This window comes from Vollenhovia emeryi, unplaced genomic scaffold (genome assembly GCF_000949405.1).
Source record: "Vollenhovia emeryi isolate VEMERY1.0 unplaced genomic scaffold, V.emery_V1.0 DF939246.1, whole genome shotgun sequence".
Taxonomy (NCBI): Eukaryota; Metazoa; Arthropoda; class Insecta; order Hymenoptera; family Formicidae; genus Vollenhovia; species Vollenhovia emeryi.
This window is the reverse complement of record NW_011967120.1, coordinates 78923-98298: the sequence shown is the minus strand read 5'-3', so window position 1 is coordinate 98298 and position 19376 is coordinate 78923. Positions and strand designations below refer to the sequence as shown.

At 44.3% G+C, this 19376-nt stretch overlaps 1 protein-coding gene across 1 annotated transcript in view; it reads right to left on the bottom strand.

Moving 5' to 3' along the window:
- LOC105559985 (innexin shaking-B-like) overlaps positions 1-17758 on the bottom strand; it is a 31364-nt gene extending 13606 nt beyond the window's left edge. Inside the window, exons 1-2 of the mRNA XM_012008683.1 lie at positions 17053-17758; positions 5597-7061 (exon numbers count right to left, since the gene is read on the bottom strand). Of these exons, the coding sequence (XP_011864073.1) occupies positions 5597-5959 (363 nt within the window). The 5' untranslated portion in view covers positions 5960-7061; positions 17053-17758. The remainder of the gene's footprint in view (positions 1-5596; positions 7062-17052) is intronic.
- Between the last annotated feature and the right edge of the window lie 1618 nt (positions 17759-19376).

The following is a 19376-nucleotide window of genomic DNA, read 5'->3' as shown; positions in this document are numbered from 1 at the left end:
ATTATACTTCCGATGCTCGCGTTGCGTTTTATATCGCCAATTCGAAAGTGATTTATCCATTGTCCTATTCTTCCGAATCAAAAATGCAAGTTGTTTGAGTAATTTGTATGACAGAAAGTCTTGGAAACCGATAATGCAGAAGTTAATAATATTTCGTGTGTTCGCGGTATTTCACATCGCGTACGGGAGTGCCGGAAATTTCGCGCGATCGATGATTTTCGCGAGTGAGTGTTGTGTAAGTGCAACAAAGAAATCTGAGAGGAGGAGGAGGTCGAGGAGGCATCGGGCAACGGCGGAGAAATCGTAAGGTAAGTGTCTTACATTTTTATGTTATTTAATTGTTACTTGTGCAAAATAAAGCATCTCTGTTCTGTGTTTTTATTTTATTTATTCAAATGATTCGAACGAGGAGTCGAATAAGTGTTAGAGACAAAACCAATGTATAAAATTTTGTGAATTTATATTTAAAAGGAAGACTTTTTCAGTATTTTATATAATTATCTTAATAAATACCTATTTTGAAAAATATAAAATATGAAGCATATTTAGTACAATAATTTCGATTTGACACAATTATAGTCTATACTAATCATATACATATTTGTATTTTTACAGTTTAACATACATGATGTACAACTCTGCGGTTGCGAATCGTATCAGTGAGTGATAAATTACTTTTTATTTTAAATTGACGTTGCGCATACAATTACTTCGTTGCATGTATAGAAATTCTTAAAAATATACAATGCTCAACTACAAACTGCGCGCGCGAAGCGCGCGTTTGGTCATCTCTAGTTAAAATAAAATTTTTAAATTAAAAGTTATCTATTCTTTGATATAAATAGTTAAATTAAAGCAATGCGTGTTTTAATTTGTGTATTATTTTTGAAATTTAAGTTAAAAAGCTATTAGGAGCCACATAAGGAATAATTTGCTTGAGTAAAGTAATATTTTTTTTGGATCGAGATAGTTTTTTTATCAGTGTGACCAAATTTAGACCAAAACTTTGCGCGCAAGTGAATTCGCGCGATAGCGTGTCGGGGGAGAGATCTATTTTTGTCCGAGGCCAAGAAAAAAAAGGGAATATCCGAGCGAGGTAATTAACGGCCGTGAGACGCGATTCGTTTCCTAAAATCCTTTCATCCTTCCCCTCGTTACGTTACATGACGCGATGGTTACATTATCGTAAGTAGGAGCAACGGATTCCTGTAAACTCATCGCCCTAATTGTACCGCGGACGGAAAGTATAACGCGAAGCGGTTCGGCGATCTTCATCATCGAAAATACGCTTAATCGACCGTGTTACGAGTTGCGGCGCGCACGTATTTCCAGGTAACGAAATTAAGCGCGCTATTACCTTGTATAAAAGAACGTTTCAGCGGACGAAAATGGACACGAGAAGCCGTATTTCTCGTCCCACTCCCCTAACCCCGTTCCCTCGCGAGCAGCGTAAAGAATAGGGGGCGATAAAAGACGAGGAAATCGAGACAAGATATTCGTGCTCTGATTGAGAACCGGGATTGCGTTACGATCTGTCGATGGAGCGCTCATTAAGCCACCCTTTTCGTCGGCCTCTTTCTGCCGCGACATTTCGAGTGATCTCGCGGCCATTAACGCGATTGCTCAATCAGGAAAGCCGAAAAGAACGTTGATCTTATCGGCCCTACACGAAAAGAAATGTAGCTTCCGCTAAAAACTGCCTGTGTCAACTAAATTGCAGTTGTAAAATAGGGACAGCTATTATAATATTTAGTTGTGATAGCTAAATATTTTGCCACCGTATTACCTATTATATTAGACGCGACAGCAAATCGTTCGCTGTGGTTTAGAAATCTATAGTTATGGCAGCAAAGTATTTTTAGCAAACCATGATTAGCTACGGCAGCGAAAATTTTTCTTTCGGTGCAGCCGTTCCCCGTCGAAAAGACGCAGCCTCCTTTCGCGAATCTATCTCTTCCGACACACTTATGATACTTTCCCAGTGAAAAATTTTTCACGCGTGAGTACGCATAAATGTATAGACTGGCAAATTCTAATTAAAGAAATTTATTGCAAAAATATTAGCCAGGGTTTGAACCCTGAGGTAATATTTTCCGCAATAAATTTCTTAATAAGAGCACGTATAAATCTATACAATTCTACACAGCTGTATAAAATTATATAGAAATAACAACGTAAAAATATGTATGGACATATTTCATGTATAATTTTATACAATACTAGAGGAAAGTTCTGTATGATGAGATAGCAGGTTTTCGATACCTAAATCCAATCACAAATCTTTCTCGCGACGATCACACAATCTAACAGTGAATTTTTCACTAAACAGATTTCGCTCCAAGGGCAATAAATTCATGGTGGAATCAACAGATGATGCCTATTAATTTGACAGAAACCCTGCTATCTCGTATTAGGTGTTTATCGCATAATAGGGGCCTTACCTTTATATATTTACGCATACTCGTGCATGAAAAATTTTGTATCGGGTTTTATAATTTGCAATTTGAAGATGAATTTTTTTAAATAAATAACGATCAGTTACGGGAGGCTTAAAATACCGTGGCTTACGCACATTTGCGCGATGTAAACGACAAAAAGAGCGGACGGAACACACGCGCGGGCAGGATAGAACTCATTGTTCGGTAAACGGCGAAATTAGCTCAACGATAATTATAGAAGTGCGTGAGGAGATATATCGGCGAAAGGGAATACATCAGTAAAAAAGCGGCGACTACTCGCTGTAAACTGTACAGTTTGCTTTGAGACGCCGATCGAAAAAACACACGGGCGAAGGGAGACGAGGAAATAGAAAGAGAACCTTCGTAGAGGGATAGGCTGTCGTCGGCTGACGTTTATTTTGAGACATCAATGCGAGTAGCATGAAAGAAACGCGCGAGAGAGCACAAGGAAAATACTACGGATCGCTATTTCAGGTGTTCGCGCCGCGCCATTAACCCGTTTCACCCAAACTTCCTATAACGATCCCCCCCTGTTTCTTTCACGCTGGCTGAAATAATCAGCAGCGATAGGCGACGGCAAGTGTTCGACACTTGATTTCGCATTAAAAAAAAAGCGCTTTTTTCAACGGCGCAAGAGCACCGTCGTACGGAATCAGAGTATTGCTATCCTCTCCAACACTATAAAAAAAGTATGTAAAATTACCTACATAATAAGTGTAGCGATTACACTATTAATAACGGAAATATATAAATTTATGTACTTTTACAAGAAAATTTTTTGCTACTCTTTGTTGTGTAAATACTTGTTTATACATGATAAAAAATTACAAAAAATGGTAAAATTTACACATTTGTTATGAATATACGATTTCTAATTGTAATAATCTATATACATTTATAGAATATTCGGTTAGAATATTCTGAAATTAAGGGGATGCTGGAGTGATTCTGCACTTTTGTTACCTTTTGCTCCTAGAACTGTCAATTCGTGAAAACATTTGTCTAATATACAAATTATGTGACTTTTGTGTACAGACCGACAGTGTCCCACTATTCAGATTAAGTGAAAGAACAGCACGGCATCATTGAAATTTAATTTAGGAGCTTAACAAGAAGTCTATTCACTCGAGTAAGTTATAGGGTTACCTAACCTATAACTTATTCGAGTGAATAGATTTTTGTTGGGTTTCTAAACTTAATTTCAATGATACCACGCTGTTCTCTGATCTAGTCCGAATAGCGGGTTCACTGTCGGTTCGTACACAAAAGCCACATAATTTGTATATTACACAAATGTTTTCACGAATTGACAGTTCTAGGAGTAAAAGGTGCCAACAGTGCAGAATCACTCCGGCATCCCCTTAAGAATATTTGCGCTCCAGAGGAATATTCATAGAACTATGTGTGCTGTCTGGGTTGTATTAGGTGCGACAGCAAACCGTTTGCCGTGGTTTAGAAATTTATAGTTACGGCAGCAAAATATGTTCAGCAAACCACAATTAGCTACGGTGGCGAGCATTTTTTTTCAGAGTGTAATTTTCAAGTAAATCGAATTACATAATTTATAACATACGGCGCGTTGTGTAACGCGTGCACGCCAGTCGTGCAGCCGCGCGTGGCACAGTTTAACTTTCCGGGGCCGAAAAGGCGAGGATCAGCGCGATCGACCCGGCCGTCTTTGATCGTAATCGTCTTTGATCGAACGCACGAGGCTCGCGCGCGCCAGCCCCAGCCCTCAATGACGAAGCTGTAGCGCATTGTTATACTTAAGGTTTCTTTCTTGGCAATGGACTAGATGGGTAAGCCTTCGGCGAGCGGCGCGCGGGTCGCGAGCGGAAGGATTGATGGACGAGTAACTCGCTTACGAGTGCAGCGCTAAAAGCACCGGTACGTTTTATGGCCCGTACGCAAACCGCACATTCGACGCTAAACGTGGGTGCTTGATGTTTCACTTGTCTAATAGACGGCGCGCGCTCGCGGGGGAGGCATCGGACTATTACATTTGGCGTTAAATAGACGCGTATAAATTTTGATGGGGATCACCGAATCGCGCGAATAATATATCGTTCTGCGTAGCGCGGCCGATTTTGCGTGCGGGCGATGTTTCGATATCCGCACTTGCGAAAACAGCCGCGACATACATCACGGTAGTCGCGCACGCTCGGCAGCGTGTTATTATTATTCGGCCATCCAAAGTTGCGCTCGTTAATATTATTAATCCGCCGTTCGAAATTTCACCCGTTAACATTTGCATACGTTTGTACCCACACGCGTGCATCTAGCTCTTTCGATTTACGCCCGAGTCTCCACTAAATCACGCCGAGATATCTGAATTTTCGCGCGCACTCAGTGAACAGTGTGCATCGATGAACTCGCCGAGTGCATGCGACCGAGATCGAGAACGGGAAAAATCTACGCGCGTAGATTCCGAGAAGATGTGAGGGATATCGCGTGGTATAAGGTGTTACTACAGGGCGACGTTCCAAGCATATCCCTGGTGAGTTTTACATAAGTACACGGAGAGAATTTTCTCTGAAAATTTATCGTGGAAATCGTATCCCGAGTAGAAATGAAATCAGGCATGCCTTATGTATGATCAGGGCCCTATCAGGGCTGTCCGATGAGTGCCTGATCAGGCATTAAGGCATCCTTATTAGGCTCCTACTAGGACGCTACTAAAATTGCTGAATGTAACTTGTAACTGCAGCTGTAGTTAGATTTTTAGCGAAAAAAAAACTGTAACTGTAACTAGATACTTTTGTAAAGTAACTTTCCCAACCCTGGTAAAATTTCAAAAAGCTCTCATGAAGTTGTTCAAAATGCCCTGTCGTCCCACGATCACGTGACTTTCAGGATCAATTTTCAGAGAAAAGTCTCTCCGTGTACTTGTATAAAACTTACCAAGGATATACTTGGAACATCTTCCTGTACCACCTTATATCTCGCGATATCCTTCGGATATTCTCGGAATCTACACGTGTCGATCTCTCTCGTTCTGATTATTCAAATGATATCGCTGTTAGGAAAACCTTTTTAAACAAAAAAAAAGGTAAAAAAGGACGGCAAGTGTAAGCGGTATCCAGTCAAGAATTATATGGTTTAATTTAGGAAAATTGGGGCAATAGTTGATCGATTACCTGTATGAACAGCATGAAGCAGACCCACTGGTAGTATCTGTACTCCTTCCGCTCGGTTTCGGGATACGATTTGGAATTGTCGACGCCGGGAAAGGGCACCTCCAGGCCTTCTCTCTTTCGGTACGCCGCGGTTATCGTATATGTGCTGTGTATCCAGCAGTAAGTGTTGAGGACGTCCTCGGGCAGGTCCTTGCTGTGTATGCAGTCGATGGGATTGCCGACGTACTGGCGGGTCGTGACGATCAGGGAGAACGCTATCAGCAGGATCACAGTCAGGCTGTAATGCAAGCGGAAGACGGGGCTGTCGATGTGGACGTGCGAGATTTTTATGAGACTCTTCAGGCCGCGAAATATGTCCAGCATCTTGGTACCAGAACGATACCAGAGTAAGAGATCAGAGGCTACGCCGGGCCACGGCGATTCCTCAGAATAACGCAGGACTCCGTGCCGGTCCACGTCGCGCTATACCGTTCTTTTCCTACATCGTCCACCGTTCCCGATTGCGCGCTCGTCTCACGGCCGCGGTGGAGCTTCTTCGCTTCTCGTCCACTTGTTCACACCCGCGCGCGGCGCGAATCTGTAACTTGAAGCGAGGGTCCCGAAAGCGCGCATCGATCTTGCTAAAAATCGTTAACACTGTGCATTGTCTTGTTTAGTTTATATTTCCCAACTTCCGTAGCTTCCCGGAAAGAGATCCACTTTGTCACTTACTCGTTTACTTCGGTTACAGTCTCTCTGCAGCTCCTTTCTAGCTCGCAAGGAAGTATCTTCCTCCGATCGTCGAAAAATATATATATATATATTGTATATATTTTATTTGCATCGCATTTTAATAATCACTCTGGCGTTTTTAATAGATCTATACGTATATATACTATCTTTGGTCGATCCTTTGGTCGATCGAGAACTCTCAAGTGTTATCTTCTCGTGCGCTTCAAGTCTTATCCTTAATTAATGCTACAAATACTGTCTTCTTAAGTAGCGACTATTGTTCATCTTTGGCATTCGAATCTTCCGACCAACGTAAGTCTCACATTTCTCCCCGCAAAGAAACGCGGCAAAGTCCTCTCTCACCGTGGCGTCCTCTCCTCCTTCTTCGCATCTACACGACGCCTCGTTCGACGAACGAGCGTTTCCTTCGGGAAAGTTTGCCGCACGGGCGATCCCTCGATCGCCGAGTCGCGTCGCGATCGGCGCTGACGGGCCTCTTCGAATAATCCGCTGCTCCTACGGCAATAGTCCTCCCGCGCATTCTTCTCGTATTATGATTCACGCTCGTGTCGTAGCTCCCTAATCACGGCTGCTCGAGTGCGCGAACACTCGTGTGGCACCGTCGGCCGCGGTGACACGACGCGCGGACTCGCCGATCTCGCGCATCTCTCCGCCGGGGTCTTCCGTCTCGAAGAACAGGCCGGCGAGATGCGAGCTCTTAAAATACCTTATCTCACGATCTCCCTCGGGTATTCTAGAAAGGAGAGTTTCCGTTCAGAGTCTCACTTTACGCCTCCGCTGTCATTTGCGCGAGTAAATTACGAAGCGATCGTGCGCTTTGAAATGTTTACGCGCGTCCTTCGCGGGTTACCGAAATTTGTACCGCCGGGGTATTCTGGGAAAGTGTCCGCGAAGGCGCGAAAAATCTTTACGGCGCCCTCCCCCCCTCCCTCCCCCGCTCTCGCGGTTGCGTCTCCCGTCTTACATTTTGATGCCGCAATAAAGTCACCGTAAATTCTTCGCCGTTTCTTTATCCCCTTTTTTTTTAAAACGTCAAGAGGCAGCGAATATGATTTGTCTTATCGAAAGCCCGACGCTGTCATCGTCTAATTCGGAAGCATCCTCCTTCGTGAAGCGAGAAGAGAGCGGATACTGACGCGTCTCGGTAAGTTTCAGAGAAAGCGCACGAAAATACCCGCCCGCGACTCATCGCGTCGCGATATTTTCTGCCCCGAGAGTTAATTAAATTATAATTTATAAAAAAACCGTTAAATGTACCGTAAAAATGGAAAACTTTTCAATATCAAGGGAAGACTTTTGTTAACGTTCAATACGAAATTTTTTTCTAAAAATTATTAAAATAAGCACATTCCTGATTTTTGTTTCGATAAACTGATTAAAACCTATATAAAGTTATGATTTATAAAAAAGTGTATCGTAAAAACGAAAAACTTTGCAATTGTCAACATTTAATGAGAAATTGTTTTCTAAAAGTTATAAAACTAAATTCTTGATTTTTGTTTCGAGCAAATATTTATCAAGTGTAATTAAAACCTAATTAAATTATGACTTGTAAGAAAGTGTATCGTAAAAACAGAAAACTGTGCAATGTTAAGGCAAGACTTTTGTCAACGTTTAATGTGAAATTTCTTTCTAAAAATTATTAAAATAAGTATATTCTTGATTTTTGTTTCGATCAAATATTTATCAAGTGCAATTAAATTAATTATTACCAGGAAAGCGTTATTGCAAGCAAGAACCTGTGAGTATTAAGGAAAGATTCTTGCCGATGTTTATTGTTAAAACCTTTCTCTTGCAAAAACTATTAAAATATAATGAGACTGTTTCTGACTTCTGCGTGCGTGTTTCCATGTTTCGAACGCAGCAAATATTTACTGTTCCGGGAACAGGGGGGGCTTTCAAAGTGTGACCTGTCGAAAAAAAAGATCGATTCCTCTTCACGCTCCGCGGCGAGCGATTCAATTTAGATCGCACAAGGGAAAGATATACGATTACGCGTTCACCGTAAAGGCGGGATTAATTCCGTCCGACGGACTCGCGAACGAACTCTCGATACGTCCGCGAGTGAGTTCGCGTTTTATTTCCGAACGATTTCAAGATCAAGTATGAACCGGTGACCGGACTATTTTCAAGGTAAAGTATCGCCCGATACAAAACCGCGCGTTTGCTTCGCGCGAGCCGGCGAAATTATCGCGCGCGCCTTCTCCGGGACGGACTCTAAAGCCTTGTCCACGTTCCTGCACCTTTTGTGAAAAAGCTGCGAGTTCATTGGCTACACATTTCTCGAGACTAGAACTTTGCTCTTGAATCGTGGACGCGAGGCTCAAGCGGGCTTGGTATTCGCGAAATTTAAGCGACTCAATCAACGAGACGAAACACTGTTACGCGCGCACGACAGCCGCGGCGGTTCTTTGTCGACGTTACGAAAGTATAAGGGTTCCCTTCGACCCGGTGGAGTTGTGTTGTTGGGCCCGTGCCAAGATAGGATGCGCTCGCCGTAACCATTTTAGAGTTGAAACGTTTTTGGGGAAAATAAAACATTTTACACTTGTTTCCGCGCACGCTCGCGCGAACGGCTCCGTCGACGTTTTAACGGGGCAATCGTGGAAATATGGAAATGAGAAAACGCCGAGGTGTGCCAAGACCATCGAACGCTCCGAAACGTAAAGAAACAGTCCGCGTTGGACATTAACGAAATTCTTCTTCTTCCCCTCCTTTCTTTTTCCTCTTTCCTTCGGGCTAAGCGTGAATTCCGGATAACCCTGGTGGTTCTTCTCGCGTGTCATCGGCAGTCGCTGCATAAATCTTGCCGGGAAGTGGCCTACGAAAATCAAGATAAACACTCCACCTGCCTATTAATACCCGCAGAAATGTTAAGTGTAAAATCCTATACGACGTAACTAATAAGCGGTTGGTATCGCGGACGCGCTCATGTTACGCGGGCGCGTATCTCGTTAATCGACTTAGGCGCGTTATAATTTATATACACAGTCTTAATTTACATATACAATAATTATCTCCTATACTTTCAGTTTCGCGATGTCAGATATAGACGAACGTAAGAACCAATATCAATTTATGTAACTCTCCCACCGTCCTGCCAATTAGCCGCCAATTTCCTGCTAATCTCTGCGCGGCGATGGCCGGGCGCAGATAAAGTTAATTCTTGAATATTAGACTCGTTCCCGCCGCCGCCGCCGCCGCCTCCCTCCCCCCCCCCTCCTTCCCACCCCAAAGCGGATATCCGCAGTCCCGTCTTTCTTATTTGAGCGTATTTCTTACTTCGCGGAGATGAGCAACGTACGCGCGGCGTAAATACGACGCGAGCGTGGTCGGGAGAAACTTTTTCCAGATGCGGCTGAGCGATAGAGAGTATCGCGGATGATAAGTGAGACAAGTGGTACCGGCGGATACACAACGAGCACGGGGATTGCGAAGTCTCGGCGAAATGCTCGAGGGGGCCCCCGCTTTATTTATAACCAGCGCGATGGGGTCTCCTCCCTCCCTCTCTCCTCTCCCCTCTCTCTCTCTCTCTCTCTCTTTCTCTCGTAATTTTTTTTCCCCCCCTCGAGTCCCATTAATGCCACGAGCCGGCGGCGGGCTCGGGCAAGCGAAACGATCGAAAACTCCGCGGCAATTAACGCACCGGCCACTTCAAAGGCACATCCGCTTTGATACGACCCCCGGCCTACCCCCCCTCCCCCCGCACCACCTTCCGCACCCCGTCGTAGACCTGCGTCGCGCCTCGCCGTCGCTCATGCCGCCGAAAATGTGCCGGGCCGGGCTGGGAAATTAGGAGACCCGTAATGCCGTTTGACGCGCGCGCTATTCTATTTTAGCGTTTACGCACGCGACTGCACTTCGCCGCCACGAGCGAAACCGCCCGGCGGTAAACGGAGCGGATAAGCGCTCCTCGGAAATACCTGAGGGCAAGACGAGAAGCGAGAGAGAGAGAGAGAGAGAGAAAGAGAGAGAGAGGGGTGCGCCCCGCGGACTTGCCCGCGTTTTCCGCGCGTCTGTCACTTTTAGGGCCAGTTTCGCAAACTGCTAACCGAAGGTTAATTGACTCCCTGCCTCTTCTTAAATAATGAGATGGAAAAAGATAGGGAGTCGACTGAACTCTGGTTAACAGTCCCTCTACTCTGGCCAGCGGGGCAGTTTCGGCAAAGTGAGGGAGAGAAATATATTCCCCTCTCGCTCCACGTACAGCATGTGCAGGGTTGTGAAGTAACTCGTTACTTGTAACGAAGTTGCAGTTACAGTTACTTTTTTTAGTGACTCTAACTTAACTTCGTTACTTTCTCCCCCATCTGTAACTGTAACCCAACTCAGTTACATTTTTGCGGTAACTAGTAACTAATTGAACAGTAACATTAATAGTTACTTTATATATTTTTAAATTATATATTTTAAACCTCCACAGATCGCATTAGCTCTTGCATTTGCGCATGAACGCTTTTATCGACACTTAATAATTCAAACGCAGATCTGGTATTTTTGGTTTCACTGCAAGAGAGTAACTGCAGAGTAACGATTCGTTACATTTTGAGTAACTGTAACGCCGTTACTTTTTAGAATTGGTAACAACTCGTAACTGTAACTATGTAGTTACAGTTTTTTGCGAAAAAACTGTAACTGTAACTAGACACTTTTATAAAGTGACTTTCCCAACCCTGAGCATATGCGTCATTTAGAGTGAATCTATTTCTTTCTCCCTCGCATCATTTTGCCGAAACTGGCCTGCTGGCCAGACTCTGATTGGAGGGACTCTAGTCAACAGTTAAGCGACGTTTGTGAAACTGGCCCTTAGGGTGGATTCACACCACCCCGGGGCGACGGCCGTTCCGATCGGAAGGCAGAATCGCCATTTTATAATTGCAGGACAGTCTCATAATTTGTCAAGCCACGTTGCTGATGGCCAAAACAGCGTGCACTTAATCCTTTGTGTCCCAGTTTTGATATGAGTTTTTCGCTGTTTTGAACTTTTTGCGATTCACGCAATAGGCTATTTTTAAAGATATGGGATACAGCAATTAATATTATTAATATCCTGACTGAGGTAATATTTTTCGTTTTTTTATTTACTTTTTAAATTATTTTCTACACAATGGACAGCTATCTGTAAATATTTGTGCGTATAATAAAACGTTCTTTTTCTCGTATCGTGAATCTCGGGCCGCAAAGGGTTGAAGCCAGTGACTCATCTACGACGCGCGATAGAGATTCGGATAAGAAACTACACGGCGCGATTCGATCCCGTTGCGATAATTCGATACCGTTGTCAGGCGAGAGTATCCAGAGGATTGTTTGTTACGCGAAAGCACCGTGTCAGAACTCGATCCACGGCTGACGATGGATGTATCGGAATATTTGGAGCGGAATGCGATCGTTTCGTGCAGCGCGAATCGAATAATCATTTATCGCGCGGGGTCGTATCTTGACTTTAACTGCAACCGCCGGACATTTTCTATCGTAATGTTTCCGCGAACGTTTAATCGAATCGCAACCGGATCGCAAATGGGATCCGCGCGCACGATCATCCCCGCTGGTGTAAATCGAGCCTTAATGCGCCCTGCCCCCCCCCCCTGCACTTCGCCCCCTTCGAGGCTCGTTCAGAATGTTTATCATCCGCGTTCTTTACAGTGGTACTAAGTACGGGCTATGGCAATGCCATTCCGTGACTCTTTTAGCCCGTATATACCCTTAAGATGCCATTGCAGACATACCTTGAAAAGCGCTGATGGTAATCGCGCAAAGTCTTTCAGATTGCCGGCATCACTCCCCGGACTTTATCTCCGCGGTGATGCTGACAAAGGAAACCTTTGCAGGAAATCTAAAATACAATCAGATGAGAAGCGTCCAAATCCGACAATGTATTATCGCGTAAGATAATTTTACTTCCAGAAACAATATCAGTGCCTCAGAGATAAACGATGTTGAATCACATTCTCTGTAACAACGAGGTTTTTTATAACTTTTTAATCAGTTCGTCAAGCTTTTCTTGTAAAAAAAAATGTGAATTAACGTTGTTTCCGAGGCACTGATATATGTATATAAATTTCCAGGGTTAGGAAGTAACTTGTAACGAAGTTACCTTTTTTTGGTAACTCTAGCTTGACTTCATTACTTTCTCTCCATCTGCAACTGTAACTTAACTCAGTTACAGTTTTTTTCGATAACTAGTAACTAATTTTATTAGTTACATTAATGGTTACTTTATATATTTTTTAAATCTTCACAGATCGCATTAGGCCTTGCATTGGCGTCTAAACGCCTTTATCTATACGCATTACAATTCAAATGCAGATTTGATATTTTTATTTTCATTGCAAGAAAGCAACCGCAAAGTAACGATTCGTTACTTTTCGAGTAACTATAACTGTAACGCCTCATTTTTCAGAATTGGTAACTTGTAACTGTAACTAGTTACGTTTTTAGCGAAAAAACTGTAACTAGGTACTTTTATAAAGTAACTTTCCCAAACCTGTAAATCTCTGTACAGCTTAGCACATATATAGAAATATCATACTGAAATAACGGATTGCGCTTGCGAAAATAATTGAAATTCAAAAATAAGTATTTGCGAATCGAGGGATCGATTGGCGTCACTCGCCGGACTTTATCTCCGCGGTGATGCATCCAGCAAAAGAATTCTTTCATGGGAAATCTAAGATACAATCAGACGAGAAATCCGGCAATATAATATAATATTATGCAAGGTAATTGTATTTCGGAAACAATATATGTACATATATTATATGTATAAATTTCTTTATAGAGAATGCGATAGGAAATAATGTCACATTGAAATTGCGCGCACGCGAAAGTGGTTAAAATTAAAAAAAATAAGAATATTCTTCAAGTCGCCAGCAGGAATTAACGTCGGTATTTTCGTGACCATGTCTGGCATTTTTAATAATACAGAAAATTTATTGCGAAAAATATTACCTCAGCCAGAGTCTGAATCTGGACTTCCCTAATACACTCTAGGCGGGCGTCTCACCAATTTGACTACTGAGGCATGTCAAGAGACGCCCGCCTAGAGTGTATAGGGTGGTCCAGGCTCAAACCCCGGCCGAGGTAATACTTTTCGCAATAAATTTTCTGTATCGTTAAAAATACCAGGCGTGGTCAAGAAAACACCGAAGTTGTTAGGAAAAAAACATTTGCGAATTGACGAAATCGGTCGGCTTGAATCAATGGGGGAAACCCCGCCGTGGTTTTCACACGTGTCGCGCAGAATGCAAGGCGTTTCAATGGCCCTCTTCTTCCGCAAAGATACACGTGTAGCCTAAATAGCTAAATTAGTCCAGCGCGTCCTGCTTCGCCGCACGTACAAAAATACGTGCTTAATGCACGACTCCGCGGGGTACTCTGGGGTACTTGAAAATTCTTACCGCTCGAGTTGTATAACTCACGTTAGATTGCACAACGTTGTAACGGCCACTTCCTCGGATATTTACTAATGAAGAAACGCCGCGCGAAGAAGCGACGGAAGCGATACATCACCGTTAATAGGCGATACTCAGACAATCGCGAGAGGAGACCGATATAGAGAAACGTTCGCGCTCGCACCCAGAAAAAAAGAGTTTCTTCGGAAACAAATTTGAATTTCGACCGTACTAGACTTTCGTTTAATTTCACGGAAACGACTTCTTTACCTTAACCAAAACTTAATTTCACCGTGACCTGCAACCCTTAAGAGAATTCACGCCCATTTCTTCGAATCGTAGCCAGCGTTTTAGTACAAGTAAATAAAGCTTTAATAGACTCAAAGAAACATGATCTCAACGTATATCACTTGTTTAATCTGACTAAATCTTTTTTTTCTGGGTGCGATTTCGTAACCGGGATTTGTGAATTAGCGCTGACGCGCTCGTAGTAAACGCGTCGGGCGGCAGCGGTGGCGGCGGCGGTTTAAATAAAGCGTAGCCGGCGTTATTCGATTAGGATCAGATCGGGCACCGCCGGGGCCCGTGTCCGCCTTATCCGCGCGCGCGAATCAAGATATCCGCGATGACGAATGGAGCTCGCGACACGTTTACAGCCGTTTAAATTGGTACAACGGCGAAGATCGGCGTATAAAACGCGAGGGTGGACAAGGAGCCTCGTGCCGCGTGTCTCGTTTCGCGCTGCGTCTCAACGTATCCTCGTCTCTGTTTCTTGACGTGGCGCAACTTTCCGACGTTGGAGCCGCGCAGCCCCGTCGTGATATTGTTGAAGAAAACAGACGAGAGTTTTGTCGGACAGGGCAGATTTAGAATTGTAGACATTGTTTTCACTCGCGGCGTCGCACCCGCGGCCGGATCGCGGGAAACGCGTGCGCGCGCTTTAATTCGAATACAATTCAACGAGCGCTGATAAGCGGGGCGAGAAGTAACGGGAGGTACGACTTGTGAGATCCTTAAGACGTCCGTGCGCCGCGGAGGACCGCGGCAGACTCGTTATTGTTTCTCGTTCTATCGTTTGTATGGTAATGCGTGCTCTTCGGAAATTTCGGTACGCCGTCAATGCGGCGGCATAAAAACGAATTATAAATTCAGATAAGAGAAGCGTAACAAGAGCGTGCAGCACCCCCGAGGGCACCGGGGCCCCAATTTCTGGTATAAAACAATTTTTCATAAAATTAATAGTGATCACGTACGGATTGCGTATTTTCATTGTCTAGACATTGAATAAAATAGACGCGCTAATAGTATTTTCCCAAATATAATCTAAATGATTAAATTAATTGATACATGAGATGCTAAATTTATTAAATTTATTATTATTCGCTAAGTGAATGCCATTTCTGTCTTTGAACTTCTTCGGTTTCACCCGAGGGATAAACCGCTGCGGGTGTGGTGTACAGATTTACGACATTACTGGGCATTACTAGGCATTTTTTCGACACCAGTTTGATAATTAGGCCTTGCTGGGCCACAACAAAGTCTCACCATGTGCTACCTGGGATTTTATACGTCACTTGCATCGTTTAAGAAATATATATATATATTTCTTAAATATAAAAAAATAGATACGGGTGAAATCCTGACGCGTTCTCGCGACGCCACCCTAAACCATCCGAGAGCATTCGCTCTCTACGGCTCTGTCTAGGTAGCGAAAACAAGTATAGGAATGAGAGTTCGAAACGGCAGACGGCGACGTGTCTTTCTATCCGCTCTCGCAGCCCGTACGACTCGCGGAGTCGTAAAAAAAGGAGGCAAAGTTTACTCGATACGTCATAAGCGAAAAATATGAGAAAAAGTGCACTCTCCCGCGCGCTCTTTATCTCAAAATACCCCGTGCCCGCGATTTCTCGTAAAGGGAGACCGATAATCTAAACACGGGGCTTCGCGCGCGAGACGAGGCCTCACTCCCGAACACGCGGAACATCCGCGGGACGAGGAGTCGGCTCGGTCGAGTCACCGCGTCCGAGCACGCTCGCCGCGTTCGCGGGCAATGCATCATCGCGAACAAGGGTCGTCCGAAAATATCCGAGGCGATCGCAATCAGCGATTTGAAATCCACGTAATTTCGCCGAGCGCGGTTTTGCCGACGCCGCGTGCGGCGAGTCCCTTCGACGTAAACCGCGAATAAGCGTTCGCGATCGTTCCCGCGCGTCTCCGCGGTGTCGAAATTTAAAATTCCCGGGGTTACGTCTCCCCCGACCCACAGCGACGGAGAACTTTGCAGCGTCGCATACAGAAAAAAAAATTCTAGGGAAACTTGTGGCATGCATATGGTAATATATTTTTGGAAAAATTGCGTCATTATCGCTGAATTTGATAATAATAACGTTTAGTAATAATCATGAACATTTTGAAAGAGTAAATTTTGCATTTGCACGAATTGCACGAATATAGCGTGTCGGTTATATACGGTCACTGGTGTCACTGCCTTTTGCATAAGATAAGTGTATTACACAATAAACAATGTGCAATACATAAACTCGATAAATATTTAAAAAATATTCCGAACGAATATTCCAAAGACATTCTCGACGAATATGTAAAAAAACGTTCTTCTTTGTTATCAATATACGATTTCTAATTGTATATATAGAACATTCGATTGGAATATTCTGAAATAAAAAATATTTGCACTTCAGAAGAATATTCATAAAACTGCGTGTGCATGGGATTAACCGAGCTTGGGTTATTATAACCAAGCCTTTTTTCAATGCACCCCGAGTGCGGTAAACGCAAGAAGGTCGCCATTTGTAATTATAAGCGCGAGCGTGACATCCTGCACTTGCGTTCGCCGACGACGTGTGACGCGGGATTAGCGTTTATCGTGCGCGCAAGACACGCGTGTGCCGTCGCATAGAATCTCTATAATGATCTCTCGTAACTGCGCGCGAGGCAAGTTCATCCCGGTGTATATCCGTAATGATCTGCGACAATCCCGCGTGAACGGAGCTCGATTCTTGAATTCGTTCGCGGGAGAAAGGCGTGCGAAAATTCTGCTCTCGCGGAAAAGTGGAAAGTCGATTGATTAAAGAGCACGCGAGTGGCCAATCAGCTTGCAACTTGTATGTAAAGCCCGTATCAGACTGCGGATTGAAATTGAGATTAGACTTTTGACCAATCGAAGTAAACTTCGCTAAACATGAGATTAGTAAACGTTACTCCGATTGGTCAGATTTCAATCTAATCTTAATCTCAATCCGTAGTCTGATTCGGGCTTAAAAGCAGAATTTTCGCATACGTTGCTTCTTTGAACCGTAGACAGGAGGGACCTACGTTTTCCGGTGACAATAGAGACCGGCGGGAGGGAAAATGTGAGAGGAGAGCGGAGATCGACTCCAGCGCTCATGCTTGTCACTCGCGTGCACGCGCGATCGGCCCGGCGCGGCGCGGCGCGGCGCGGTGCGTCGAGAGGATTCTAGCCCGACAACTTCCTGGTTGCGCGTCGCGACGCCGTGGACGACCGGCAACGGCAATCCGTCATTCCGTCGTCGATTCGTTCGCTGACGGTCGGTCGATCGGTCGGTCGGTCTGGTCGGTCGACGGATGAGCGACGGCGGGCCGAGCGATGATCAGCCGCGGCGGATCGCGGTGGTCGCGGCGCGACCGCGTCGACAGTATCCTCCTCCTCCTCCTCTCGCTCGTCGGCGTGCGGCAACGGTGTCGTCGTCGTCGTCGGCGTCCTGTCCTCGTCCACGCTCCCGTCGATCTCGTCGCACGCGCACGCACATTTCCGGCGGCGACGGCCACTTCCCGCGCCGCACCGCGCAACCACGCGTACACACTCGCTCGGATCCGCGCGAGCAGACTCGCACGCACTGCGCGCACGTATCTCGGCTCGTCGGCTCGTAGCCGGGACACGGCGCGGCACCACGGCATGGCCACGGCACCGCCAGCGGCTTAGGAGACGAGGAGTCGGGCACGCTCCAGGAATAGAAACGCCGAACCGAGCGCGTTGCGGGCGAGCGCGTTGCGCCGCGCCGCGCCGCGCCGCACCGCGCCGGGAACGCGCTCGCCTCGCCGGAGACGCGAGAGACTCCACGCCGCCGCGTCCAACGTCCCTAATTTAGGACCGATTCCTACGGCGTCCATTAGCTCTGATAGGGGTCATTTTTATCTTCCGCTTTTTATCACGTCGAACGGACGATTTTTTTATACGCGGTACTTTCAGGTTGCGAAATTGAGGACGCCGGCGCGCGATTTCGACGATATTGTGTTATTACGTTGAAATACTTTGACGATCGCGGTCTATCCAGAAGTCTGTCCCTTGTACGTCCAATTATTATCCCTCCGAGCTACGCGAAAACAAGATGGAGAACCCAGATAGCCGCGAGAATCCGTCTTTACGATAGGCGCCAATTACGCGCCTGATCGCAATTAAATACATAAACGACGTGTCTGTCATGTCATATCGGGCTGACGCGGCGTTCGCGTAATTTATTTACCGAGCATCCCGCGTGTTTCCCGTGTCCATTACTTGCTGATGCTCGTAGCGTCGAAAAATCGTCGTCACAAAGCGAATTAGATGGAATGAACCGGGCGATCCCCATTTATTTATAAATATTCCGGTAACGTTCGATGCACGGGTGTATTCGCGGGATAATTTCGCTATTTGAGAGTTTCTCATTGTTTAAAAATACATCGCGCGTGTCATGAACCGCCGCGACTTTTACCCTTGTTTATTCGTTAATTATTTAGTCTTTAAAAATATATCATGTGAATACGTAGCGGCCGGAAATAAAAAAATATGTATATGATTGCATCACGTAGTGCATCGACTGGCTGTGGATTTTATTCACTTATTAACACTCGACTGGTTAATGTTCACTGATTTGAACTGAATTTTGCAACCAAAATTCGTCACATTAAAATGCCAATAAAGTACATTTTATCGTATTTATAATTTTAAATTAATAGAAAAAGCAATTTAATTTTCGTAAAAAATATTGAAAGATTTAAGTGTAATTCCCGATGTAATTATTAAATTGTTACATTTATTTTTTACATATTGCATTTTACATGTAACGAGTTATGTATGTTTCTTTTTATAATGCAATCGATCGGTGATCGATCAATTGGTAAATTAAGAAGTTCAGGAAACTGTATTTACCGACGTGGACGTCGAGCAATAGATGTTGAGCAGAGGGCGCCTGTGACACAGCTGTTCTGTTTCTTTAAATAAATCCGTGATTTTACACTAGGATTTTACCATATCCAAGTCACACTATAATATCATAAATCTGCATTTATAATTTTATCATATTTATGTCACAGAATTTAAATCCGCATAATTTAACTTTTACTACATTTAAATCCAAGGTTGGGAAGTAACTCGTTACTTGTAACAAAGTTACAGTTACTTCTTTTTGGTAACTTTAACTTAACTTCGTTACTTTCTCTCTATCTGTAACTGTAACTTAACTCAGTTGCATTAAGAGTTACTTTATGCGTATTTTAAATCTCCACAGATTGCATTAGGCCTTGCATTTGCGCAGAAACGCCTTTATCGACACTTTACAATTCAAATGAAGATATATTTTTATTTTTATTGCAAGAAAGTAACTGCCAAGTAACGATTCGTTATTTTTTTAGTAACTGTA